The following is a 26870-nucleotide window of genomic DNA, read 5'->3' as shown; positions in this document are numbered from 1 at the left end:
AGGATCCAGTGAGCAATCCAGTGAACAACCCAGTATTTGGGATATCTCTAATGTCTAGCACCCTTCCATTCAAGCACTTAAAAGAAATTTAATGAATACCTGCTCTGGGTCAAAGCCTTCACCAGGAACATTCATAGCAAAGATATAAGACCTGATTTCTGCCAAAAAGTAAAACAAACTATCAACAGACAGCTACAATACAGTAAGGATCATATATACCAAGGCACTAGGAAAGAGCTAAGGGAGCTACTATTAATTTATGTATATTTACATAGGAATGAGTCAGATACATTTAACTTCATAAGTCTTTAAAAATACTTTGCATATATTAATAATACTGTACATTTGATTTAAATCTAACGATAATCCTCTTTTTTCTTTACCAAAAGCACTTCAGCCTCAAATGTTAAAGTTCTTTTTTCCATTTGAACTTTGCTATCTTATGAAATTAAAATGCTGCTATTTATATGCAGTGGCAGACATTTTAAGCTACAAAGATCTGTATATTTGGAATGAGAAATAATTTAAGCCATTGTCTGTTTTCCAGTTTGCCAAGGACTGCTACTTATCTCTGAATGTTACTTGTGTTATTACTTCAACTGTTTTGTTTATTTCAGTATTTTATCACATTAAAAACTTATAAAAAGAGCAATGCTTATAAGCAACATTATTTATTACTCAATGCATATGTACTTGAGTTTTTTAAAAAATATGTTGATGTGCATTGCTAAATTCATAACTTTCTAACTAGTAAAGGTAAAAACTTGATGTCCTCCAAAAGTACATTTTAATTAGAACTTTTTATCTCAATTCTTTATCTAATTCAATACACTTCTTCCTCAATTTTGTATTACTTCTATTAAAAATTATCCCATAAAAAGTATATTTTTAAATCTTCTGCAAATTTTGTTTTATGGTTAATGATATAAGCAGACATATCAAAGCTTAAGTACATGGCCCAGTGACTTAGCTCCATGACAGTATCAAAGAAGACAGCCCAAAATACAATGAATGCCGTGATGTATTTTATATTCTTTATGTGAAGTATGTTTCTTCTTGTTTTTGTGTGCATATTTGACTCCAAACAACCAATCAGTTCTTCAAAAAGTATCAAATTAGTGTGTGTGTGTGTGTGTGTGTGTGTGTGTGTGTAACATATAGAGCAAGTAACAACAATGGCTTATTTATAGGATATTTCACTTTTCAAAGGTTTTCTTGGCGACAAGTAGAAACAGTATTAGAGCTGTTAACTGCTTCAGTTTCAGTGGTGAAATGGAGTTTATTTTATTTTTTTAAAAAAGCAGATTATTAAGAAAAGTTTCACAATACTGCATGCAGAACATTGCAAATCTGGAGGACTGATTCTGCAAAGAAGTTGAATAGACATAATAAAAGGGTACCTTTCCTAAAACCTCTCCCCTCTCCCCATTGAGCAGAATATACTGACCTGCATCAACTCACCCAAATTCCCTTTGTAAAAGTGTAAAGATCTACTCCGTGAGAACTTTGAAATCTTAGGTGATTGTTTATAAGGTTTTTAGCACACCTTGAAAGGAAGCCATTAAATAAACACTGCTTTTTTTGTCTCGATAATTTTATCATGTCTAGCTCATTCTCATATTTTCAAAGAGCTTAGCAAAATATACTAAATAAACTGTATCGATGTATGGAATAAAAAGTCATAAGGTTTACATTTTTCCTTAAGAACAGAATTATAAGTCTCCTAACAGAATCTTTTTAAATACATGGACTGGTCAGAGTAATTGATTGTAAATTTAACTGGGCAAGGAAGGAAGTAAAGAAGACATATGGGGACTAAGTGGTATTGGAAGGTGGGAAAATTTGAGATCAAAGGAGGAAGGATCATTGGACTTGGAGTGCTAAAGGGGTATGCTAGAAATACAGAAGGTGGTAGTTGCCAAATGGAATGCTGGGAAGGATTACAGCCTTTGCAGATGCCAAGATTAAGCATATGACTATGGGCATGCATAGAAGAGAAACCCTCACGAATCTGTGAGGCCAGAATATTAGAAACTGAATCTTGAAGTCACCAAGAATTAAGGCAGAAGTGGTATTTGACTGCTTGAGTTTGAACCCTGGTACTACACACTTACAAACTGTGTGTCCTTGGGCAAGTTACATACCTTCTAATAAATTAAGATAATGATAGGGTATTTTTTACAATTATAAGGATTAAACAATTTAGTAATTTTAAAACCCTTAGACAATATGTGACATGGTGGTAAATGATATATGTGTTATGATTGTTATCATGATCATGATCATCATCATCATTACTATTATCCAATCCTGTGTGAGTCTTTGCTTTGCATTTGTTCAAAACTTTTTAATTAATTAATTTATTTAGACAATTAAATTTAACAAGGTGACATTGGTCAAAACTTATTAAGCAACTATTGCATGCCATACATTGTGCTCGGTATCCTTTTTAAATTTTTGTTTAATTTTTTTAGCTGTTTTTGCTTCAAGATTTCAAGTTGATCAAAAATAATACACTATAGCCTCACCCAAAAGTTATCTTTGAAATATATGCCATGGATTGTGCTTGCTCAAGTAAAATGTTGTTTAGTAAGAATATAGACCCAGAGGGAAATAACATAGGCCCAGCAGTGAATACCTGACTCTGTAAACTAGAATTACTTATTCACAATAACAATAGAGATGTTCAGGGAAGACCCAGGTATAAGCCTTCAAAGAGAATCTAGACATATTGCTGAAGCATTGGTGGTATCCAAAATGTATAGTATTCAGAGGAGTTCGGAGGTCGGAGGGCCTAAAGCTGAGAAGATAGCATTGTGGTGTTCCAACATGAAACAATGGGTTAATGTCTTGGCAGGCAGGTTAAAGACAAAGGCTACTGTCTTGGAGATTGACTATCAAGATATAGACATGTGGGCTCTGGGGAATAAGACAGAGATCCAGTTACTGAAAATGAAGTAAAAATCATTAAAATAATGACTGTCTTTGTAAAGGACCACCCTCAAAGTCTGCAGCTCCTAGGAGAGCAAACCTAGACCGTTCTTTATTATTTACAAAAAGTACCTTATGTTTGAATTATTATCTGGCCCATTGCCACAGGCAGTTTCACCTTCTGGCTCAAAACACACACATTTTTCATCTACACAAATGCCAACCATAACGTTGCATATGAGTGAGTGTGTTTTGCAGACTGTCGCTAAAAATCAGTGTAAGTTTAAGCGGACACGGGGAAGAAAAACAATGTGATGTGAATTTTGTTCTCTGTGTTTAGGCAAGCTACGACCTATTTCTATGCCAGTGGAATATAATTGGGTGGGGGACTATGAAGATCCAAATAAGATGAAGAGAGATAGTAGAAGAGGTAAGTGTTCTAGAATTTCAGTGTAGGCTGGGTTGTTGGAACAGAAAGCAATTTTAAATGTTCTTTAAATAGGATGTTATGGCTTCAGTAGAAAACTTAATTCTGTCATTGACTTTATGGTATACCCAAACCAACTCAGACCAACATTTGACCATCTTGATCTGTTACTAAGTAGATATCTTCTCTGAATGTCTTGTAAGGGATTCGGGGTAGATAGGTACAGTGTAAAAATGATTATCTGATTGTTCTTTGAAAGTTAATATTTGAAAATAAGGTCAGAAGTGTGAAACTGCATAAAAGTTTAGTAAATAGAGTTTGTGATCAGTCCCCATTGGTCCGCAATGCAACCTTAACCACTTTTATTTTAATACAACCTTAAAATGAATAATGAAGCACATTGATGAAAGCTAATGGAAACTGGGCCAGTGACTCTAATGAAAACAATATAGAAATGAAAAAAAACTGCTTTGCTTTTTTTTCTCTTCTGTTTGCTGTTCAGGGTTATCTTCTTACTTGGGGGTGGGCTACACTTGAAGTACCTACCAAAAGTAAGTTCTTATGTTCACTTATCCTGCTATTGAGGTGAGCAGTAAAGAGAACAACTGAAAGTCACTTCAAAATGGAATTTGATCAGGTGCAGATATGGTGGGTGTGGGTCATGCTGCTACTTCCACTTTCTGAAATTGAGAGCCATAAAGTTGTAGATGAAAACTAAAACAAATCCAAACAAAGCAAGAAAGATTTATAAAACCCAAGCTCTCTAAGCTTCCATCACAACATGTTTAACGCATTTCTAGCTAATGTACAGAATTCATTTCATGACTGCAGAGATCCACAGGGATCTCTTATCCATAGGGATAAGCTAGCATGAATATCTGCTTCATTAGTCTTCTTAACACTTGTTTTATGGAGCAGGCATTTCTGAAAGTGTTGCTAAATACAGGAACATTGACAGATTCCTGATTCCTTTACATCTATGCATTCATCCCATTTTCTAAACTTTAGTTTCTAACTTCATTTGTTTTATAGAAATAATCAAGGAAAAAATATTTTTAAAAAGAAACACTCATCATATGCCATCTCTGAGTCACTCTTTTGGAACTTTTATGATAGTGACATCTGGTAGTAGGAGAGGGGGGGGGAAGCCTTATGAAGTACTAAGTGCTGGCTATTTGTTTAAGCATAGATTTTATAAACTAAGTTTCCTGACTATTGGTTTATAATTTGAGCTTTAACGTCTCCAAGAATTCCACCTAGCCTGCCATAAGTTGATGTTTGTCATCAACTTTCAGCAGAATTCCCCTGGGGGAGCTTGTTAAGATTTGTATGAGGCATACACCCAGACCTTCTGATTCAGCTTCTGCAGATGATTCTGCTATAGTTGTTCCAGAGACAGAAGTTGGAGATACAATACATAGGCTGTCTACTTCTTATTGCCCTGTGATCCCAAACAATTAAGGTCCTCTATATTTCCACTACATAAGTATTTGATAAATTAAATCAAGTTACATTTCTGAAATGAAATCTAATACCACAATTAGTAAATCATGGTAAATTTGGACTATTTGTATATTTATATTGGTGTATTTATCTCTTTTATATAGAAAACTCTCTACTCCGATACATGAGCAATGAAAAAATTGCTCAAGAAGAATACATGTTTCAGAGAAACAGCAAAAAAGACACAGGGAAGAAGTCTAAAAAGAAGGGTGATAAGAGTAATAGCCCAACCCACTATTCATTGCTACCTAGTATGCAAATGGATACACTGAGACAAGACATCATGGGCACACCTGTGCCGGAGAACACAATGTACCATGTAAGTACAATTTCAGACCCTATAATACAACTTTTATTCAGAGATTCTTTGGGCTAAATTTCAGATTATTTGTTTTTATCCTGTTTCCAGATTTTTCACAGAAATTCCTAAGCTTAGAGTTTATGCCCTTAAAGAAAACACAATGGCTTATTGATTTGTTCTTCAGTTGATATGTTCAATGAGTTCATATGTGGTAGCAAGTTAGATTTTTAAGGAAATAACCTAATATTTCAGAATTGATGGAGAATAATAATTAGCTGATTAGTCGGTAGTGTAACAATACACAGTAAATAAGTAGTTGTAAAATTTACCATTTGAAGATAGGATTTTTAATATATTCTTGATTTTATTTAAAAATGATAACCTGCTAGACTTGAAGCATAATGCTCAAGGTAAAAATGGCGAGACATAGCACACCATTATATGGAGAGAAAGACATTCCAAGAGCCTCAGTATAGTTTGACTGCTTCAATGGGTAGGTGCAAGGAGTATAGGAGGAACTTGGGAGAAGGAGGGCCTTAGCCTTCTGGGGAAGTAAAAAAATGGCTTTATGATGGAGAGTGTTTGGATTAAGAATGAAAGATGAGTAGAAGTATTTTTTTCTGTGACAGAGACAGAGAGACAGAGAGAGGGACAGATAAGGACAGACAGACAGGAAGGGAGAGAGATGAGAAGCATCAATTCTTTGTTGCAGCACCTTAGTTGTTCACTGATTGCTTTCTCATATGTGCCTTGACCCAGGGGGCTACACCAGAGTCAGTGACCCTTTGCTCAAGCCAGTGACCTTGGGCTCAAGCCAGCAACCTTTAGGCCCAAGCCTGCAACCTTAGGGTTTTGAACCTTAGTCCTCCGCGTCCCATACTTGCAACCATACTTGCAAATGACAAAATCCAATGCTCTATCCACTGTGCAACCACCTGGTCAGGCATGAGTAGCGGCAGTATTGTGAGAAGACATGGAGTTGTGTCACAAATGTGTGAGACTATGGCATATTCTGGAGACTTCACATGGCTAACAATTAGTGGTTGTTAAATATTGAGGGACAGCATGTGAAAGATGGCAGTAGATAGGCCTAGAGAAGTAGGCAAGCTTAGATTAGGAATTTATGTTAAAGTACTTAGGCTCTTCCTGCAGTGATAAATAGCTGTTGAAGAATTTTGAGCTGGAGGGGGGACTTGCATGATGATAGTGGCCTGTTGACCTCTCAGGGTGCAGTGCAGAGATCAACAGGTATGAGGCCGAAGGCAGTACCATGAAGCCAGGCCAGAGAGTGAGGAGAAGCTAGGACAATGGCAGTGCGGAGGCTAAGGATTTTGCTAACCAGAACATTAAATCACAAAATCAACCCATTGTATATCATTTTGGTTAAAAAAGAGTTTGTCATGAAAGTGGAACTCCTTGTTAGGACCCCTTAAAAGCTCCTTATTAGGAGCCCATGAAAAAGCATGGACTACACTTTTTAACTAATTTGAACAGCTGTGCTTAATGCTCAGAGTATCAAAAAAATTTAATCTGTCACTGCTGTAGAAGGTGTAACTTTTAGTATGAAAGATTTAATAACTTCGACTTGAGTTGCTTTTCTGAGTAAATGTTTTAAATCATCTACTTCTTCTATACCTCTCTCAAAACACTAGAGTGTAGAGAAATATTTTCATTTATTTAGGTTGAAGTAGGAGTGTACTTCACACTCCTAAGTGCTCGTTCTCCACCCTCCGCCCTGTCCCCAGTTACATACCCCCAAGACTCTTCCTCTCAAGGAGAAACCTGCTCCATTCAATGGCAAATCACATTATTATTTTTCCACGGATATTTGCAGTCGGTCTGAAATGAACACTCTTCGCTGTATGAAGGGGACCACTTTTGGTATCACTACTCAGAAATGTTGTCTGAACACTGAACTCCCTCTAAAATCTTGTGTTCCTTTCACAAGTTATAGCCTGAACAACCTCTAAAGATAAGAGCCAGCTGGCCTGTTCAAGAGGGAAGCTGGTACTGAGAGATGGGGCTGGAGAGGGCCACTTAACCCAGAGTGTGGAAACTGCTAAAGTTTGGACTTATCCTAAGAGGAGTGGTAAATCATTGAAGGCACTTTTTAACACTCAGCCTGCATCACCCTGTCATGCACATCCAAACAGGAGTAGGCTGTATTAGGAAGGAAAAGAGGGAGATGGATATTATGGATTTTTAGTTACTAAATTATGGAAGATAGTGAAAGGTGAATCAAATTGCTAATTAGAAAGATCATGAATATTATCTAGAAGTATGAATGGTTATCACTTCTTAAAGAGCATTATTTAGTTACTTGTATCAAGAACTTGGTCTGGTAACTTCACTTCTGCAAGTTTATTCCAGGAAAGAAATCAGAGAGTCTATTTTAATTAATATGTCCTGAATCTGTAGTGTGGTAATTCCCAGATATTTATCCCAACTGAATTTTTTCTTTTTTGTTTTGTCCCCCTTCCTTCCTTCCTTCCTTCCTTCCTTCCTTCCTTCCTTCCTTCCTTCCTTCCTTCCTTCCTCCCTCCCTCCCTCCCTCCCTCCCTCCCTCCCTCCCTCCCTCCCTTTTTCCCTCTTCCCCTTCTCCTTACCTTCCTCCCTCCTCTTCTCTCTTCCTTGTCTTTCCCAACTGATTTTTTACAGAGAGACAGCACAGAGTAAGGAATATTGTTAGTGATGGGGGAAGTCCTCTCATGTAATACTAATCCGCTAATCCCAGAGTATTAAGTTGAAGAGAACTTAAGTTGAAGAGAACTATGAAGATTGAGTACTGAGTTTCACAGGCTGCTATTTTTCCTGTGATATTAGCTCCATGTGCTCTGAGTCAAATTCAAGGCTGGATGCTTTCTGACTCTATTCTCTGACTTAGAAGAAGCTAAAGAATAGTTAGCCTCAAAGTGCATGTTAGATGCCTATAACCAGTGTTCAAAAAGGAAACATTCTTTGGCAGGTTTTTTACTAGACTCTCGGTTCTCTTGAGGACTGTACCTTGCACTTGTTTCATACTTCCCCAGTTATCAAGGGAGTTTCCATATTCGTTGTGTCTTTCAAAACTTACAGCAACCATACTTGCAAATGACAAAATTCAAACTGAGAAAGGTTAAGTGATTTACCTAAAGCTGTGTTGCAAAAAAAAAAAAAAAAGTCTAAGAGTAATAACTAGCAGCCAATTCACCTACCCCAGAGATCTTTCCACACTCTACCCTGTTACTTTATGCATGGTAGGCATTCTAGACACAAAAGAATGTGTGCTTTAGAGACTGAATGAGCGAATTTTGAAAACTGTTTTACTTTAAGAAACATGCCTTCATAGGTTTATTTTAATAACATCTTCAGTACCTGGATTGATTTCCACTGAGATTTCTCTTTTGCTCTGTTACTATTTTTTTATGAAGTTTGGAAAAACAGAGCTGCTCCTGTTATAAAGCACAAGTAGTTATTGAGCATGATCTATTACTGAGACTAGAGTATTACAGTTAAAATTGCCTGGACCTCAGAGGCAAAACAACCTACACTTAAATGATTGCTTCTTATATTTCATAAGAATTCCTTTTTTTAGGTGAGAGGAGGGGAAATAGTGAGGCAAACTCCCATGTGCGGCCTGATGGGGATCCACCCTGCAACCACTTCTGGGGCCAGTGCTCAAGTACCAAGCCATTTTTAGAGCTTGGGGCTGACATGCTCAGGTCAACTAAGCTATCCTCAGTGCCTGAGGCCACGCTTGAACCAATCAAGACACTGGCTGTGGGAGAGGAAGAGAGAGAAGGGGGAAAGGGAGGGGGAGAAAAACAGATGGTTGTTTCTTCCTATGTGCCCTGACTGACCAGGGATTGAATCCATATGCTGGGTCCATGCTCTGGCCACTGAGCCACTGGCCAAGGCTAGGAATTCTTATTTTATTTTTTATTGTTTATGCATGCTTATTTAAAAATAAAAATATTTATTCTTATGTTAAATGCCCTGAAGCACAAGATCAATATCAATATGTAATCCAATCACCTTCATGATGAACAGCTAATCTTCATTCTTACCAATTCAATTATTTCTTTGATACCTCAGCCATTTTTAATAGAATAGAACTTAAGTTGAAGAGAACTATGAAGATTGAGTACTGAGTTTCACAGGCTGCTATTTTTGCTGTGATACTAGCTCCATGTGCTCTGAGTCAAATTCAAAATGAGTTCAAATTTATGAAAATTTAGTTAAACTTAATAGCAGAATGATATTAGCATTAAGTTAGCTTAAACAATTTACTAAAGGTGTGTGAATGTGTGTTTGTGAATGTGTGTGTGGGAGAGAGAGAGATAGAAAGCATGTGTGTGTGTGTGTGTGTGTGTGTGTGTGTGTGTGTGTGTGTAGGGTGTTCCTTACAAACAGGCTTAGATTATAATCCCCATTCGGTCTGTTTAGGAAAGCAGCCCAATAAAACACAGAAAACAACAGAAATACAGCTTGGCTCTAGTGTTTGACTCATTCCTCTTAGCAGTTAGAGCAGAAATGTTTATATAATAAAGAAGAGTAGGAAGTTTATGATACTATAAAATATACAGTTTTATTTTATTAATTCCATATATTTGTTATGCCATTTTCTTTCTTAAACTTACTTAAAAGGAAATCATTCATTGTGCTCTCACTACCCTGATCACCCACCAGCCTTTGCCTCCTCTTTCCTTTGGACATGCTATTCCCTCTACTGAAAATGCTTTTCCCCCCACTTCCCCCTTGGCTGACTACTCTCTGAACCTGAAATTGCAGACATGCCCTGACCACTACCCTCCCAACTAAATCAATGTCTCCTGTTGTTGTTTTAGCACCTTGTATATTTTATTCAAAACCTTGCTTATGCTTTGTAATTATATATTTATGTGATTATGAATGAACGAGTGAGTGAATGGGACAGGAACTTCAATGTCTTTCTCAGTATATGTCAGTTGATGTCCTCAGCCTGCAAACAGAGCCACCTCCATGTCCTAGATCAACCCTGTCCAGCACAAGCAGGCCTTCAGTTGGAGTGTGTTCATGGTGGGAATTGCCAGGAACTCATTACCATAGGCTCATGCCCCATGTGCCTGGGAAGAGCCCCAGGGCTCTGAATGTTTTGTCCTGTATCATATGACTAAATTCTGTTTTGTTTTATCAATTAATATTCAATTACACTCCAATTGGAATCCTGCCCACATTGGCCCCTCCTCCAAGAAGCATCTGGCTGGTTTACTGCTACAGACAACAGACCATGTGGAAGCTATCTTGGACCACCCACCTATTTAGAAGAGCATAGGAAGCACCCAGTTACTTACACCCATCATGCTGGGCTCCCAATCAAAGCAGGTCCCAGCCTGCACCTTTGATTGGGGTGATATACGAATCTTCTCTGCTCCACAGATGCCCCCTCATGCAACACGAACCTGCCCCACCTCCTCCAATCCTGCTCAGAGCTCCCCTCTAACTAGTACTTCTTACGTTCCTACTACCACTGCCTTCTCATTATGGAGGTCACAATATGCCTGTCAGCCAAGAATGTTTATGGTATTTTTCAAAAGAGTACAACTTTATTTTCCATACTAACTGGTTCTCTGTCTGAAAATGTGGGAGTTGTTAGCTGCTGGAGCCCTTGTCTGACCTGAGAGTACAGGAAGAAAAGGCAGACAGTGTGTGTGTGTGTGTGTGTGTGTGTGTGTGTGTGTGTGTGTGTGTGTGATATTCAAATGTTGTGGTGAAAGCTGTTAGGTAAAGAATGATTAGATTCAGCACCTTTCTTTTTAATATAATATACATATGACAACTTGCTTTTACATTAAAGCTGCTAAACTAAATTGATAAGCAACGCAATAATTTATTTTATCTGTATATGCTGAGATGCCAGGACAAGTACAATCTGATCAGGAATTCAGGCAGCATGTGAGTGTACTTGCATAAACTGCAGAATGTGGTTTTAGCTGGCTTATTTAAAACAGATTTTGAGGAGGTGTTCAACAATCTGGATAATTGTTTTTATTTCAACATTTGTGTGGCTTCTCTTAGATATTTAGGCTATAACAGCAAACATTTGATTGTTTTATTTCTGATAAGTACTTTTAACCATTTTCACCAGTTTGTAAACTTTTAGTAGAACTCCTTTAGGAAAGAGGTAGAGAGCTGGTAAAAGACATTTTTTTTAAATTTAGCAAGTAAATAAACCTTATGAAACAGACACTATACTAAGTAATTTAAATTTTTTTGGTTATTTAATCCTCATAAGAGCCCTATGAGAAAAGTGCTGGCACTATCCCCATTTTATAGATTAGGAAGCTGAGGCACATGACCTAAGTAACTAGTAAGTGGTAGAGCTGGGATTTGAACATTGGTCATCTTTCTCCTAGTCAGCACACTATATTGCCCCTCAAAAAGTAACATAATTTAGCCAAAACTCAACAATGATTGTAGTAGTCTCAACCATATGTAAAATGCAATCTACGTGCTATGGAATATATATGAGATAATAATAATATTGCCACTGTTACTACTAATAATAGCCAACATTTACCAATTGCTAAGTTTCTATGCTAAGAACTTATATACATACATTAATTCATCGAATCCTCAAATTGACCCTTGTGAGGTTGCTACTATTCTATCTATTTTGCACAACTGAAACACAGCTAGAAAGTAGCAGGCATGAAATATGAGTCCAAGCAGTCTGGCTCCGAAATTCATACTTTTAGATGAATAAAGCCATTCTGTTCATAAGGATTTTACCATCTATTAGAGAAGACAGAGCTATTACTATTACATGAAAAGATGAAAAATATGTTATAGTGGCAGCATATAATTAAGTCTATCTGCAGTGATAAACTTTACGTTGTCTAATAGCTGCCTTACTTAGAGGCATTGTTTCAGTATCAACAGCATCAGTGAAAGTAAAGCAAAAGGGCATTTAATTTTAGTAGGTAGAAAGCCATCTCTGAGCAAACAGTTGTTTATAAGAACCACTTCCTCCACATTTTGACTTTATTAACCTAGATAGCAGTCATAAAACAGTTTGATATGATCTCTCTCCTCACCACCGAGCATGGAGACATGTTAGACATCCATTCTAAATATAGTACTATTGTATTTGTATTTTCATGTACGGTTTCTATAGATGACTTGATTATTTCTAGAGTATTAATGCCAAACTCATGGGAGCACTGGCAAAGACCTACAGAGGAACAGCCTGAACTGTGAAAAGTGTTTCCCATTGAACCACTCACTAAAGCAGTGGTTCTTAAAGTAGGGGCTGTCTTTGGCTAAAAGCTCCTGGTGACTGAGGCTTGATGCAAAAATGGCAGCCCTTCCTTCAAATCTTATGGGCAAATATCACAATTTCACAGATGTTCTTTCTCACTTGTGACTAGATAATGCTTAATAGTAACCTACTAAATGGTTTTAAAACGTACCATAAAATAATGCATTAGTGGAATTTACTGAATAGTCGAATTCAGGATTTTTCCATGAAGCCTGGTACGTGTATAGCTGACAATGCAGCTGTGCTTCTGTTACACAGCATGGGGTAGACGGTTTGGGTTCCCACGGTTTTCCGGAGGAATGCTATAGTGATACATCATCTGGATTTTTTTTTTTTTTGGTTACCTTTTGTTTTCAGCTGATGGTTTTTTAAATTATAAATTATTGTTAGATTTCATCACTGTTGATTTTAGTTATTTTTAGATTCCCTGCTCTACCTTACAGCATGCTGTGATTCACATTACCCATAGTTATCTAAAAATGATACTATGAATCATCCATTCCCAATTGCACTTGTACAGTCATACTCTGTTGGTACCACCTAGTTATTCCTCCATTAGAAAGCGAGTACAAATGGAACATGGGGTCTGTAAACCTGTCTTAGGGGAAAGCAATCAAACGTTGTTGAGACCCACTTCCTTAGTTATACATAAGTGGTTTTAAAAAAAGAAGAAAATAAATTGTGGCCTTACTTGTCTCTATATATATGAAACATTTTATAGAATGCTAGACCCTGACAAAGTCTAAGAGAAAAATTAACTTGTGTTTCCTGCCTATTTATTCTAATAGTTATTTTTGCTTCTATATTTATGAAGATTTTTTTAAAAAATCAACTATCAGCACTGCCCCACTCCATTTTCACATTCACCACCAACTGGGGTACTGATAATTGAACTGGTTAGGCTAGAGGGTTAAATATAGAAATACATTGGAGTGGATTAAACATTCAAAAATATACACTTTCAGGTCTGGATAAGGTGGAGCACACATTCCATTTTCTTTTTCTTTCTAATCACAATAACAGCAACCCCCCCCCAAAAAAAAACCTAGACAAAATATGTCACCTGCCAGAAGACTCTGAAATGTAGAGAAAGAAGGCAGGCAGGCTAGAGACCTTTAGACCTGAAGAGCAACCCAGCAGTAAGTTTCCTGGGCCTTTTTCTTGCCTGTTATATACTCTTGACTCAGGTGCTTAAAAAGCCTGCAACCTTAAAATATCAATCGGCACAAACAAAATAGAGCCCCAAGAAAAGCTAAAGGACCAGGGAAAGGACAGCCTGACAGGACAGAATTATTTTACCAATACCTGTCTGTTCTCAAGGTGAAAACCATGAAAACAATCATGCTTCTCCTCCACCACAACAGTTTTAAAAGGGGTTTGTTCACTAAGAGGACATTATAATCTTAAATGTATGTGCACCAAACAACAGAGCTGCAAAATGCTAGAAACAAAGTCCAAAAGAACTAAAAGGAGAAAATGACAGATCTACAATTAGACTTGGGGACTTCAACACTCCTCTCTCAGTAATTGATGGAGCCACTAAACAAAAACTCAACAAGGATATAGAAATACTGAACAGGTACCTGACTACCCACAGACAGTATCTGATGCCCAACAACAGCAGAATAGATGTTCTCTAATCATAATATAATCAAACTAGAAATCAATAACAAATAACAAGTAAGTCTCCAACCAGCTGTAAATTAAAGAACACACTTATAAATAACCCATAAATAAAAGAGGAAGTCTCAAGGAAAACTGAACTGAAGATGAAAATACAGCATATGCTTAGAAGAAAATTTATACCACAAAATGCTTATATCAGAAAAGGTGAAGGTATTAAAGCAATAATCTAAATTCATACCTAAAGAAATTAGAAAAAGAACAACAAAAAATTAGTAAGCAGAAGATATACAATAAAGGGCAGAAATCAATGAAATTTGAAAATGAAAATAGAGAAAATCAAACGAAAAGTTGTGGGTTTTGTGAAAAATCAAAAAAAGAAATTGATAAACCTTTAGCAAGACTGACGGGGAAAAGAAGGTTCAAATTACAAGGATCGGGAATGAAAGAGGGGTTATCACTGCAAACCGTGTATGTGTTAAAAGAATAAGTAAATACAGTACTATGAACAACTCTGTACACACAAGTTTAACAGTTTAAAGATTTTATTTATTGGTTTTTACAGAGAGAGGAGAGAGAGGGATAAGGGAGTGAGAAGTATCAAGTCATAATTGCTTCACTTTAGTTGTTCATTGATTGCTTGCCATATGTGCCTTGAGTGGGCAAGCCCAGGGTTTCAAACCAGTGAACTTAGTGATCCAGGTGAATGCTTTATTCATTGTGCCACCACAGGCCAGGCATAGTTTAACAGTTTAGATAAAATGGACCAATTCCTTAAAACCCACAAACTACCAAAACTCTCTGAAGATCAGGTAGATAATCTAAATAGTCCTATAACAATTAAAAGAATGTAATCATTAAGTGACTTCTAAAAAAATAAGTATAGAAATACTGAACAAAGAACCAAACCTATAACACCATTACTCTTCTATTGGCTGAATGCAGGAATAATGTATTTGACTTTTATTCTTTAGTTCTGTGGTGTTTTCAAATTGTTGGCAGCCTATAAAAAATTTGATGTATAGGACTTGTGATTTAATTGAATTCTTAAGATACTAATTAAATTTGTAAATTTAATTAATTGTGAAAATATTGTTTCAGTGTTTGAAATGGTGTTATAAATTTTTAAACTTTAATAAATTCAGCATTATATAAATAAAAAAGATTCACTAATACACCTTCACTTTTTTTGAGATTTCTGCTTGCACTGTATAAAATAGAGTATTGATAAACTGGAGTCAGCCCTTTTTGAACAAATATGGGTCTCATTCTGCTCATTCCTGGTTAAATAAAGGCTGCCAGGAAGCAAAATACAAAATCTGTCTTAATCAGCGGGCATCATACAAAACAGGACACAGAAGAATTGAATTAAGAATTTATTAAGTTTAAATTTATTAAATTTAAATCTTATTATAAATTCCTCCTTGCATTAGAGAAAAGAAAAGGAAACAAATTTTGATGACAGGCCCTTGGCTTGGTGCTAAGGTCAATAATTATGAAGTATTTGGAGACCTACCTGTGTTAATCAGAAAGAGTAAAGAAGCACCCTGCCCCTTCTCTATCTTGTTGTAGACCTGTATCTCCCAGTTTAATAGCTTCAGAAAACTTCCTTAAATTTTGTTGGCAATGGGCCTTTTTTGTTCTATAATCACTCTACCCACAATTACCTCACCACAATAACTCATTTAATGAACTATCTCAAGTTTAGTAGAATTCCAAGTAAAGTTATCTTACTCGTAGAACTCTTTAAAGGCTCTTCTCATTGAAGGACCATAACCTATATCAAATTACCTTCTTCACTCAAACTCTCAAAATATATTACCCCCTTGACAGCATCCTCTAATTTCACAAAGCTATAATCCTAACGATTTGCTGTATATACCCAAATCTCATTGAAAGATTCCTTTTAATAAACTACATGCCTGGGTCTCTTGACCCAGATTTTATGTGAGAATGAAATTGAAGTTACAATCATTGACTACTTTACATTCTAGTTTCTTGAAGATAGCTTTTCCAATAACAATGTTAAATTGTTTACAGCCTTCATGGACTCATCATTGGTTTTTGGCTCAGACAGCAAGTAGCAGCGGCCAAAGTGCATGAGTTCAACCTTGAGTCTTTTTTTTTTTTTCAGAGACAGAGAGAGAGTCAGAGAGAGGGATAGACAGGGGCAGACAGACAGGAACAGAGAGATGAGAAGCATCAATCATTAGTTTTTCATTGAGCGTTGCGACACCTTAGTTGTTCATTGATTGCTTTCTCATATGTGCCTTGACCATGGGCCTTCAGCAGACTGAGTAACCCCTTGCTTGAGCCAGCGACCTTGGGTCCAAGCTGGTGAGCCTTGTTCAAACCAGATGAGCCCGCACTCAAGCTGGCGACCTCAGGGTCTCAAACCTGGGTCCTCCGCATCCCAGTCCGACACTATATCCACTGCACCACCACCTGGTCAGGCCAACCTTGAGTCTTAATTCTAAACAGTATTGCTAAATTTGTTTCTTAACATCACTACAACTAGTGGCCTAAGCCAAGAACAGGATCTTAATAGTCTTAAACCCAAAATAATATGGAATGTTGAGAAATAGATCATATTTCAGTCCATATTCTTTAAATGCAAATGATTTTAGATTAAGTAGATGCAAGCTTTCCTGCCATAGGAAACAGGAGAATAAGTTATCTTCTTATGTATTCTTTTACTATCATAACTTTGGAGTGGCCTCAAAAAATAATGTCTGTTGTATTTGACTACATCCAGGTAAAAGGGCTCAGCACTAAAGAAGAGAATTGTCTTCTAAGATTCTTTTCTAAAATGGTCAAGAGTAATGTCATTTTAGAACATGAGCTTTAGGTCAGATCTATGAACCTAGACATGTTTCTGAACCTCCATTTCTCATGAATAAAAAGAGGATAATTATACTTAACGTTGCCCGGCTATTTTAGAATTAAATCATATGTTGTGTATAAAGTTTTTCCACTGTGCTGGGTACATAGTAACTATTCTTAACCACATAAAGAAAAGAAATTAATTCATTTACATGGAAATTAACTTACTTCTTGGTGAGAACACCTTCTAGGACTAAAACACATATCGTCCTTGGGAATTAATAAGCATATCAGTTAGTATTCAATCAGGGAAACAGAAGCACTGAGTGACATGGAATAAAGGACTAGTTATTACTCAGTTGAGTAGCTAGTGAAGATGCCTCCACGGAGCCAGTGGTCCTGAAGAAAGTCTAGATGCGAAGAGAGCAAGACAAACTGAACTCATGAGCACAAACTGGATCCAGCCTCCCATTTCAACAAGGAAGGTGGAGCCCTCCAGCATGGCGGTTCAGAGGCTCCCTGTCCAGGATTTAGAGGGCCTGAAGGAGTCGTAGACCCAGCTGTTGACCCATACAAAGAAGGCAAGCCAGCAGAAAGGTGACGACATGTGTGAGCAATAGCAATGACTAACACCCTACACTGACCTTCAGAGCATAAGGACAGCTGCTTCAGTTGTATTGTCCAAAATTCACACAAAGTTATGTTGTGGCCAATCCTAACTAGAACCATACAGGGGAGGGAATTCTGAGATACATAATTACAGCTTTGCTAAATTGACACAGTAGGAAGGCACTACATTGAGGTTTCCTTTGTGTGGGGGGGGTGTCTTACCAAGTAAAACGTGCTTTAAAAATTCCCTAGTGGTGGTCTGTATGAGGATCAGTGGTAAAGAGAAAATTCTAAATTCTAAATCTGGAGTGGACCCCAGGAGCAGCCCACCTCTGTGAAGCTGTCATCCTGTCGGCCTACTTAGTTAATTTCCTAAAGCATATATTGGAAATAAAACTTTAAATTGTCTTTTATCTTCAACCAAGAGATTAACTAATAAAAGTAATAATTAGGATAAAATGTATAATTTATCTAAGACTTTTCTACTTAAGAACACATTAGAAAAAACTTTTAATAATTTATTTGCATATCCTGTTTGAGGAGGAATGCCAGAAGGCTGAATACCTAGACAATGTTACCTTAGCTAATTGTTAAATCTCCTTTACTTCATTGCATTTAGCATTATGTCCTTAATTTTTATCAGACAGGCGCTACAGAAAACAGCCCTATGAAACCCACTTGTTCGCTATAAAATTAATTTTGAAAATACTGTCTTTTCTACTCCTTTGTGCCCCCATATATGTTTTTATAACTGTGTAAGTGCTTCGCCTCCCTGTGATGGCAATGTATGTAAAGTATCTGGTACACTGTCTGGCACTATGGTATAGTACACAAATATTCTTAGCATCCTTCCTTCAACTGAACTACCAGTCTGTGTCCTCAGCAGCGGGCTGAGAACAAGCCAGGCTAAACTAGGTGCATTTACGGGAAGCAGTTCTAGGAAAGTGGCAGCAAGTATCAGGCCCTAGAAACCTGACTTTTTCGTATCTTAGCCTGCAGATACTGCTTTCTTTCTCTTGCTTAGTTTTCTCATTTACAAAATGAGCATATACTTGCAGAGAAGACTGTGGGAAATGCCATCTAAATTGACAACATAATGATGATTTGATTTTTGCTGCAAACACAAAATTTAAAAAAAAAAAATTCCCATCAAGTTATTTTTTCCCCTTCTGTTAGATAAAACCAATTTTGCTTTTTTAGTCTTAAAAGCATGTGCTACTAGATGGTTCAGTGTAGAAGAGAAGGAGGAATGATTTCTCTCTCTCAATTATTTTATTATTAAATGAATTGCATATAATGGCTTTTCAAAGTTTCTAAAGTTAACTTTTATTTTTATCCAGTACTCTCTTTGAGAGATTTTCTGTTAAGAACAAAATATCTCCAAATCAAGAAAATTGTAGTAAAACTAGCAGATGTAGAAATATTTGAAGTGTTTGTCTTGAAGAGACAACCATTCATCTATTCTATAAGAGCTTCTCTTTTCTCTAAGAGTAAAAACCTCAGAATAAGAGTTTGATATAAACATACTCTTAGCCATAAAGGTATTTAGTTAAAAGCTAGCATTCTTGGAACAAATTACACTGACATGGCAAAATTCCATGATGAGAAAATATGTCCAATATATCACAATAAAAAACCTAAAAATAAAAAGAACCAAAAAAAAAAAGCTGTTTAGTTTCAGAATCTTTTAAAGAAAGCTATTAGTTCAATAGCCAGAAAAATAATTATGGTGTAGTCATATTTTTGCTGAGAAAATGATCATGTTATAAACAGCAACTCCATTTGCGATCCTAAGGTTTTGTGCATTCTTCATTAGAGGTAATTCTTTTTATATTATTTATTTCTCTGTTTTCTTTTATATATAATTTATTTCCTTGTCATCGAGTAGCCTTCTAAAGGCAAACCTGGTTCTCAATTTTTTTCTGGTCCTAAACGTTTCTTTGTCAGAAAAGATGGGCGAGCCTATACTGATTTCTCTGACTCCCAGATGTGGACAGTTTGTCAAACAAAAGTGTCAGGAACAGGAACTGCACTAGTTCTTCTTTTTACCTATTCTAAATTTCTGCCTTTAAATGCAAATCTATATTAATTGTATACATTAATCAAGCACCCCAAAATAGCTGTATCTAATACAGCTGATGATAAGTTGTTTCCATACCTGATGGAACCTAAACATAAAGTAACTGCCTTTCAATACATATTTAACCTTAAGTGTTAAGAGTAACACTATTGGTATACAGAATTCCTAAAACATTAATAATTGAATGTACATTGGTGACTAGCCATTTTCCCTTCATTTTTAAGTCAGGATTATGTACAGTTAGTGCTCTATAAGGTACTCTAAGACTATCTGGTCCAAAATCCCAATCTTAAAGATGAAATTGAGGTCAAGACTAGCTCAGTGACTGGACCACAATCATACAGCTAGAATATGGACTGGCATTTATAGAAATTGAAGCCAGATCTCCTGATACCTATTACAGTGTTGCTCCATGGCACTGTGCATTCCATTCTTGCTGAAACATCAACATTTGAAGTGTGTCATTCTACCTGGAGCGTTGAGAATAGACTGGAGGGGCTAGAGGTAGGTGGGGAAGCAGGGACACAAGATAGGATCCAGTCGATTCAAGTGAGAGGTTATAATGGCCTGGTCTTGAGTGCTGAAGTGGAGGTGCTGAGAAGGGGTTGGAGTCTGGATATGTTTTGAAGGGAGAGTGAACAGCATGCACTGACAGATCGCATGAGATGCCGTCACTCATAGCCTGAGTGTCCTGCACCTGTGGGTGGTCAGTAATGGTTTCATTCATGCTTTCACCAGATTATTATGTCAGTCAGGTCCTGAGCTGGAAGCCGAGTATATAAAATGGTGAGCTGAGCAGCTGGTTTCCATCTTTGTAGAATCTAAGACAGTGGTTAAAAACCACTTGAGAAACTGAATCAAATGATTTTCAGGCATTATATAATAATCAGCATTGTATCAGGTGAAAAATTGCATAACATGATGAATCAGTGCCAGCAGATTTCTCCTGTGTAAAGATTTAGCAGAGAGGCAGGCTTGCCTTGTTTGGATCACTGATTTCCTCATCAGTATTGACATAGGGTTTTTTAATTGCACTGAGTTCAATTAACACTGTTAATAGGTTTGGAATAAAATGTGATTGCAGTCCCATCCTTGTCTACCTTGGCTAAGCCTTATTACCTTTCTGCACCCTCATTTCTATCGAATTTTCAAAATTAGAATGCTAACATGAGCTTTTGTCTCATGAAGATATTATGATTAATAGTTACTCAAAACTGTACACATCATTTTTAACCCACAGATTAACATAAGTTGCTAATTAAAATAAAATTGAAAAAAAGCATGAGAATCAGAGGTTCTTAAGATGTTACTGGTTTGAATTATCTCCACTAATATAGAAGTGTTATCCTTAATATCTCTTCACAATATAGAATCCTTTCCTTCCACATAGCAGTGTAGTTACATCATATGTCATGAGAGGTTTGCATAAATGGATGTCTTCATGTCAGAAGCAGTTTTTCTTTCCCCTCACATTGTTACTATGACTGCAAAAGGCTTCTTTGGGAGGTAGCATTGCACAGAGTGGGTAGAAGAACAGGTTTGTGATTGACAGACCAGGGTTTGAGTTTTGACTCAGCAACTCCCTGGGCAATTTGTTATGCATTCTGCATCTCAGTTTTTTTGCTTCTTTAAAATGAGGTTAATGATAAGCACTTTAAGGATTTATTATAAGGATTAAAATTGATAACTGCTCTAAAGTGCCTGATACTGTGCCTGACACATAAGCCCTCACTAATGCTGATTATTATGATACAAGAATGACAGTTCCTGTTTCCCAAGGATGGTGATTCTTGTGACCATTCCCCACCACTCCCTAGTCATCACTCCTCTTCTTCCTGCTTTACTATTCATAGAGAAACAGGAATCACCTTATGGGATCATGTATAAGATTCAATTACCACCTTCCTTTAGAATCTGATCTGCATGTTATTCTTTTGATGAAACATTGACTCTGTCCAGTCTAATGAGTTTGACTGCCTTTCTCTAAATTCCCCTCAATTACTGCCTTTCTGTTCTTATTTGGCTGCTAATTTATTAGCATGCTTATTGTTTTCAAAAGCATGTTTATTTATTTTTTATTGTGTGTGGAACCATTTACAGTCAACATGAAGTTGGGTTAAGTTTATTTACAGAGTGCAGAGCGCCCTCACCCCACTGTCCTGAAAGTCCCTGTTTGAATGCAGTACCTCATCCTCACCACTGGTCTCAGAGTTCCTCTCTCATGTAACAGAATGGGCAAGTCCGGCACCAACAGCAAACTTGTTCAAATCTCTGCTGTTAGTTCTTGTAAATGGAAGATTTCTTGATTTAATATTTATTTTCATTAACATCTTACTTACCCTGTTTATTCATATTTAGAACTTTTTATGATGACATACAATAATTAGAGTATAAGGAAAAATACCTTTCTTTGTGGAAATATTTAAATCTCACAGGCTTTTTGTTTTCATTTTAAAAATATGTGGAAGTAGCTATCATTTTTAAGGAGTGCTTCTTAAAGCACTTTCTTTTCTGAGGTATAAGAAATAAGGGATTGGTTTCACTAGTCACTGAAGAAATCTTGGAACTTTGCAGAAAATTACAGTAAGAGGAACTTGCTATATTGCAACAAGAGAGTATTTTGATTGCTAATTTTTCCATAAGTGGCAATTTGCAACATGAGAAGAATTTAATAGTAGCTGAGCTTTCAAAACGTAACACAGAAACTGTCATTTCTTCCACAATTAAAATAAGTACTTCTGAAAGTTTTAGGATAAGAATGACCCAAATTACCCTTCCCCCACACTTCCTCATTCAAAAGGGGGGGGGAACGAAGTTTGAACAGAACATCTGTGGACAAAATGAAAAACAAATGGTCTTTTCAGGCAAATGTCTTGTAAAGGGATCTTTTATAGCCAAACAGAATACCATTGCATGCATCGCCATGGTTAAGAAGAGGATCAACAATAGTTTCATAATGCTCTTTTATTTTAGCACATTCTATTTTTATGGCCAGAATTATGATTTCAACACATCCATTCATAATTCATCATATAATTATTTTCATAAATACCTTTTGACACAGATTTCATGTACTTTAGTGAGCCACATCTTGAATTCAAATTTAAACCATCAAGCTAACTAAGACAATTCCAGTGCAAGTAATGCTAAGGGAGGTTGGATAAAAAGGAGCTTTTTATTATCTATGAAAACAAGTGGCCTACTAGAGAACAGAATTTTCAGTAATAGTCTGTACATGGATTACTAGAAAAATGACACCTGGCTTGTTTGCTGTCTGCTGAAGGGCATCTTAAGGTTCAAACAATTTGCTAATTAAGACTGTATCCTACCTGACCAGGCGGGAGCACAGTGGATAGAACATCAGCCTGGGACACTGAGGACTCAGGTTTGAAACCCCAAGGTAGCTGGCTTGAGTGCAGGTTCATCAGGCCTGAGTACAGGTTCATTGGCTTGAACGTGGGATCATAAACATGACCCCATGGTCTCTGATTTGAGCCCAAAGGCCTCTGGCTTGAAGCCCAAAGTTACTGGCTTGAGCCCAAGGGTTGCTGGCTTGAAGCCCAAGGTTGCTGGCTTGAGCAAGGGGTCATTGGCTCAGGTGGAGCCCCTCAGTCAAGGCACATATGAGAAAGAAATCAATGAACAACTAAGTTGCCACAACTATGAGTTGATGCTCCGCATCTCATGCCCTTCTGGTCTGTTCGTCCTTGCCTGTCTCCTCTAAAAAAAACTAATAATAAAAGACTGAACCCGGTTGCTCTTTACTGATGGCTTGCTTAACTTTTATTCATTCAACCAGTATTTATTGAGCATTTCTTCTGTGTTAAGCCCCATTCTAAGCAGAAGATAACAGTGCATAAAATAGAATTCTTCTTCTTTCATGCGGTTATATTCTGAAGGAAATCCAGATAATAAACAAGAAATACAAGTATTTTTGAAAATGCAAGGTGTTAAGGAAAGAAATTAATCAGGAAAAGAAAACAGAGGAAGTGTTGAGGCAATGGGAATACAACTTTAGATTGGGAAGTCTCGGCAGAATTTACCAAAAAGGCAGCATTTGAGTAATAACCTGAAGAAGGTGAGTAAGTCATAACAATATCTGGGTGAAGGCCATTTAAGGCAGAGAGAACAGCAAGGGTAAAGGGCCTAAGATGGTACTAACTGTAAATGGCATGGGGAAAGCAAGTATAGTGAGAGGAAACTTAGTAAAGGTAGGGACAGGAAGCAAAGATAACAGGGGCCAGGTCATACAGGGTCTTTAAGGTTATTGGGAGGATTTGGGCATTTGTTCAGAGTGAGATGAAAAACTGTTGGAGAATTTGTTTAGAAGGATAATATTATTCAAATCATATGTTAAACGGATCCCCCTGGAGGCTCCTTTGTTAAAAATAGAGGAGGGAAAAGCAGTGGTAGGAAGAACAGTGAGGAGATATTTCAGCGATGCAGGTGAGGGATGATGGTGGCTTAGACCAAGGTGCTAGTAGTAGAGGTAGTAAAAAGAAAAGTCATATTGGAAACATATTTTGAAGATGGAGCTGATACAACTTGCTGGCAGATTAGCTATGGGATATAAGAGAAAGAAGAGAGTAAGGTTCACTTCAAGAGTCTGGATGTAAGCCTGTGGAGAAGATGGAATTACCATTTACTAAGATATAAAACACTTGGCATGGTAAAAAAAAAATAAGATATAGTCTCTAAAGACTAGAAGATAGAAGAAAGAAAAAAATTGCCCAGTTATAATGGGAACCAAAGCCACATACCTGGTAGGTTCTGAGTCCAGAAAGAGGTAGAAATGACTGCTAACCATTAGAGGTTATCAGAGAACAAATGGGCCACTGTTATGTTGAAAAACTGAAGATTGACTCTCTGGGAAAAACCAACAGGAAGTGCAAACAGAGCTTCTTCACCCATCAGTAAGGAGGTTGAATAAGGATATTAATGACCAGAGCTATGATTTATATAAAGGTGATTTTTTTCATTACTAAATGAAAATCACAAGAAATCTACAAAAACTCTTAAAATAAATTTTGAGATAACAGAATTATTAAGAATAGTGGATATTCAAAAGAGCTAGTACCAATTAGATATCCTGGATATGTAAAAATATAGTCAGTGAAATAAACACTATAGTTGGAAAAAATTCAGAGTACATACAGTCAGAGAGAAAAATTTGAAATTGTAAGATAGAATGAATTTACATAAAAAGCATTGCAGAAATATACAGGGCTAAAAAATGTAAAAGTTACATGAATCATTTGTATATATGGGTGGTAAATTGAGAAGTGACAACATATGTCTAGAGAAAAAGGACTGGTAAAGACTATTTGAAGAGATGATGCCTGAGAATTTTCAGAATTAAAGAAATAATGCCTCAAATATAACACAATGAATGCTAAATAGCATTGATTAAAATAAAGTATAACATAGACACATCATAGTGCAATTTTGGAATATCAGGGATAAAAAGAAAAATATTCCAAAAGCTCTAAAGACAAATTAGAACAAATGACAGAGTACCCATAGATGTCTTAAGAGCAACAATAGATGCCAAAATAAAACAAAGTAATATATTCAGATTGCTAAGAGAAAGTTATTTTCAATTATGAATTCTATACCCAACTGAGCTATTATTCAAGAGTGAAGCATTTTTATATTTTCGAACATAAAAACCTAGAAGAGTTCACTACACACAGTCTGATATGAAAGAATTTCTAAAGGTTAGACTGACTTAAGTATGAACCTGAAAAGTAGATGATCTGAAGCTAATAAGAAAAATATAGAAATAAAATGCATTATAAATTTTCACTTCCATGAAAAAAAAAACATTATCATGAAAGCAAAGAGTACATGCCTCTTTTTTTTTTTAGTTAGTCATAACACCTTATATGTTATCCATTATAGTCATGTATCTGTTCTTAATGACTTGCTCTCATTAAATTTCTCTGATATTGCCTGGCCAGTGGTAGTGCAATGGATAGAGCATTGACCTGAGATGCTGAGGTTCCAGGTTTAAAACCCCAAGGTTTCTGGCTTGAGCACTGGCTCACCAGCTTGAATGCAGGGACACCTGCTTGAGCGTGGGATCATCAACATGATCCCATGGTTGCTGGCTTGAGCCCAAGCTCGCTGGCTTGAGCAAGGGGTCACTGGCTTGGCTGGAGCCTCCTAGTCAAAGCATGTATGAGAAGCAATCAGTGAACAACTAAATGACACAACTATGAATTGATGCTTCTCATCTCTGTCTCTTCTTGTCTGTCTCTCTCACTCACTTAAAAATATATATATCATTCATAACTGGAAAAATTATAAAATTAAATACGAATAATTCCTTTAGTTTGACCACTACATAGGATTATAAATTTATACTTCAGGGGCACACTTAATCATACTGTTGCTGATGAGGAAATCTTCACTGTCAGGAGCTTATCTATGTGTATGAATAGTGAACATTCTCTAATATGTTTGTAAAGAATCTTTTGAGTAATGAGGTTATTTTAGGGGTCCCCATGATCACCCACATGTTTGGTTTGCTAGAAGGACTCATAAGACTCAGCATAAAGTTCTACCCACAGCTAAGATTTATTACAGTGACACAGCAAGGATACACAGCTGGATCAGTAAGGAAAAAGACACCAATGGCATCTGGAGAAATTGATATGCCTTCCCTTCACCCTTCTCTTCCCCTCTCCTTCCAGATCATACAGAGTGCATTCTCCCCCCCAGCAGCAAAAATGTAGTCACATATGTCAAGTGTCTCTGCCTAGGGAAGCCCATTAAAAACAAACAGCATCCAAGGATTATATTGGATTGATTATATAGGAACCCCCCTGCCTAGCAACTATAAAAATTTCAGACCCCCAAAAGTAAAACGGGTGTTTAGTCTCCAGGTGGGCAAAACCATGTTATCTCTTAGAGAAGCTTCCTGTCAGTACAGTATAAGGAATATAAGGAACTGTTTACCAGCCAAATTCCCAGATACCAGCCAAGGGTCCACCTTGTAAGCCGGCTCTTCTAAGATAACAGTTTCAGACCTGCTATAGTAACTCTTTTATGCACATAGATCTATTTCCTTGACTGCGTTTTTTGTTGTTTTTCCTGTTAATTTCAAAAGCATGTAATTCAGTTATATGATTTTAATTAATATAATTCAATTATAATTTTCATTTTAGAAAATGTTACATCACTTGGAAAATTAATGAAATCGCTCTTAAGATAATGGAATTGTAATATTTATTTTATTTACAAGAGACATCCAAAGCTGTGCTTCTTTGAGTGATGGTTAAATGTGTAACTT

At 36.7% G+C, this 26870-nt stretch overlaps 1 protein-coding gene across 4 annotated transcripts in view; it reads left to right on the top strand.

Moving 5' to 3' along the window:
- Positions 1-26870, top strand: part of CNKSR2 (connector enhancer of kinase suppressor of Ras 2) — a 257480-nt gene that overhangs the window by 169688 nt on the left and 60922 nt on the right. For all 4 annotated transcript variants that reach the window (XM_066248700.1, XM_066248697.1, XM_066248698.1 and 1 more), the window contains 2 exons: positions 3272-3361; positions 4966-5180. In XM_066248700.1, coding sequence (XP_066104797.1) covers positions 3272-3361; positions 4966-5180 — 305 coding nt within the window. The remainder of the gene's footprint in view (positions 1-3271; positions 3362-4965; positions 5181-26870) is intronic.

This window comes from Saccopteryx bilineata, chromosome X (assembly GCF_036850765.1).
Source record: "Saccopteryx bilineata isolate mSacBil1 chromosome X, mSacBil1_pri_phased_curated, whole genome shotgun sequence".
NCBI classification, from domain to species: Eukaryota; Metazoa; Chordata; class Mammalia; order Chiroptera; family Emballonuridae; genus Saccopteryx; species Saccopteryx bilineata.
The sequence above is the reverse complement of the archived record's forward strand: the minus strand, read 5'-3'. Positions and strand labels throughout refer to the sequence as shown.